The sequence below is a fragment of the Centruroides sculpturatus genome, unplaced genomic scaffold (genome assembly GCF_000671375.1).
Source record: "Centruroides sculpturatus isolate CEXI.00-Female unplaced genomic scaffold, Cexi_2.0 scaffold2311, whole genome shotgun sequence".
Lineage (NCBI taxonomy): Eukaryota > Metazoa > Arthropoda > Arachnida > Scorpiones > Buthidae > Centruroides > Centruroides sculpturatus.
The window spans coordinates 38,858-41,739 of NW_019390470.1; the positions used below are offsets into that span (position 1 = coordinate 38,858).

General features: G+C 24.1%; 1 protein-coding gene across 2 annotated transcripts in view; it reads right to left on the minus strand.

Moving 5' to 3' along the window:
• Positions 1-2,073, minus strand: part of LOC111617479 (nephrocystin-1-like) — a 24,188-nt gene extending 22,115 nt beyond the window's left edge. For both annotated transcript variants that reach the window (XM_023358760.1, XM_023358759.1), the window contains exons 1-3: positions 1,989-2,073; positions 1,840-1,914; positions 386-458 (exon numbers count right to left, since the gene is read on the minus strand). In XM_023358760.1, coding sequence (XP_023214528.1) covers positions 386-458; positions 1,840-1,914; positions 1,989-2,039 — 199 coding nt within the window. In that variant the 5' untranslated portion in view covers positions 2,040-2,073. The remainder of the gene's footprint in view (positions 1-385; positions 459-1,839; positions 1,915-1,988) is intronic.
• Between the last annotated feature and the right edge of the window lie 809 nt (positions 2,074-2,882).

Sequence of the window (2,882 nt, forward strand, 5' to 3'; positions counted from 1 at the left end):
GCATGTATTCAATATAGTGGCCTTCTGTAGTGTGATGTATGTATTTCTATTCAATTGTAATGTTCCCAGGCTTTTGTGTAGTGTGTGTGGTATCACACCTGTACAGGAGAGAACAACAGGTACAATAAGCACCCTATCCATCCTCCACAGATGCCTTATTTCCTGGGCGTTGCTAATTTTTTCAGTGCATGTGTTTTGTACATTGTGAGTGTTTGGAATGGCTATGTCTATAATGTATGTGATTTTATTGTGTTTGTCAATTAGTGTGATGTCTGGCCTGTTGTGGTAAATTGTTTTATCTGTGATTATGGCATATTATTATTATTATTATTATTACTACTATTATTAGTTAATGCTTTTTTATTAAAGAAAAATGATTATTTACCAAGGGTTGCTACAGCAGTATTAGTCCTTATAAAAATTTTACTATCTTCTAAATAAGAACTTGTCTGTGAAATCTGTTAAAAAGAATAATTTTTATGTTTATAAGAAATAGTACTTATATAGATGCACAAATATTACATAGAAAATAACACATATGCATAAACAATACAATAACAGTAATTCAACTTAATTCTTTTGTATTTTTAATAAACTGTACTACAGAACTTAATTCAGACACTTTTGTATATTTATTTTTTATAAATGCATTATTAGAAAGATAATGTAATAATTAAGTATATATAAGTTGTTTTATTAAATAAGAAACTTTATAATTACAAATATTACCTCCAAAAAACCATAAAATCCAGTAAAACGGAATGTTTATGTAATGAACATTTTGATCATATTTAATGGCCATCTTCAGGTTTTAGAATGGAACATAATAAATCAAACAGAAAGCAAATTTGAAGAAGTTTAAGTGTTTGATAATACAAATTTATGTACACAATTTGTATCACTTGTACACAATTTACATAGTTGTTTTATTCTTTTCTTTTTGTAAAACTGATTTAAATCAGTTTATATTTACATATAGAAACAAACAAAAATTTAAAAAGAATATTGAAGACTTTTATATACTAATACCCATTTTCAGGTTAAATTTATTTTCACTAAATTTTAACCTATTCTAATATGATTCAAATTCTGATAAACTTCATTATTTATGATTTCTGATATAATTCACAATTAATTTATGACTTAAAATTTGATACTTAATATTTTCTTTGCTGATTTTATAATAAAGCAGTATAGTTATGGTACAAATGAAGCCATTATGTCTGTATGTAAACAAGTAATTTAAAAAAAATGATGGACAAACTGAAAATTAAAATAATAACAATATCTGATTACAATTATATGGTAGTTTAATTCCAAATCTTGAATATTTTAGTGAGATATCTTGTTGAAAAATTATAAACTTCTAAATTTTCATAAGTTTTCAAGCTAGAGTCTCCTTATAAAAAGAAAAATTAAAGCTTATATTTATTACATTATTGATGTTTTCATATAATGCATTTTGTAACATTTTAGAGTTTTGATTTAACTTTGCTTTTTCTGTTTTTGTTTCTACCTTTAATGATAAGAATTCATTTTCTGAAAATGTTTAAGTAATAAAATTTTTTCTCACATTTAAAAGAAAACTTCATATTTAATATAATGTGGTATCAAATGTATACTTGGTAATAGTATTCTTATTCTTAAATTCTGAACAAAATAATTTTTGCTGTGAAAAAAGTCATTAAAAACCATGAGCTATTACACTGAGCCTTGACCAGAATACTATTTTTATTAGTTCTAACATTTTTGACCATGGACAATGTAAAAAAATGTCATTAAAGATCTATTACCATATATAATATATTAAAAAATAATACTAATAATAAATACACTCACTGAAGATATAAATGACCACTTCTGTGGATCTTTTGATTCCCATTTTGCTGAAACAGTGTGCACATTGCTTAATATCTAGAAATTGATAGAATTATAAAAACGATTTCTATTATTATTTATTATATATTTTTTAAAAGTAAATTTATTACCTTACTACCATCATGTAAGCACATTCTAATATGGCAACTTAAAATATTCATATCTAAAAATCAAAACCAATTGTTTTAATATTAAATTAAATCTATGTAATATATTTTCATAGATGATCGTATAATTTAAAGTTATATAATCATACAAATTTTAAAACAGTTTGACACAAAAGCTAAAAATTACATGAAAATCCAATTACATTAACAATTATATTAATGTTTATAATATATAATTTCAAACTAATATTGTATAATTTTTGGCAAAGTATAATCAAATAACAATTAATGACTAAATTAATCCACATAAAATTATTTATAAAATTCTATTATAATTTAATTAAGGCTGTTCATTAATTACATGTATAGTTTTTGAGCCACCTTTGATTTCCTCTCTCCCTTAAACTGTACAGTACATGCAAATTAATGGACAGCCTCTTATTAACTAAGATATTTTGATCACAATTAATTTATTTATAATACAATATAAATATTAAAATAAAGAATAATAAAATATCGATAGTAAGAGAAAAAAATTAAAAATAAAATAAAAGAAAAATATTTTTATTTATTGAATAATACTGTAAAGTATTGTAAACAAAATTGTGAACAGAGGGAACAAAAGACACACCGACTTCACTAAGAGTTGTAAAGAGTTGGCTTGTAAACAAAGTTGTAAACCAGGGCCGGATCATCGCATAGACAAATGAGACAAATGTCTAGGGCCCGGTTTTTAGAAGGGCCCGGTCAAACTGTCTATTTTGAAAAGATTTGTAAATAAGATAGATTACTCTTCTGTTGGACAACTGTATAAAACTGGTAAAATATTATATTATTTAAATATTAACCAAAAAGGTTAAATTAAACAAGTAAAACGGCAAAACCGTATTTGAGACA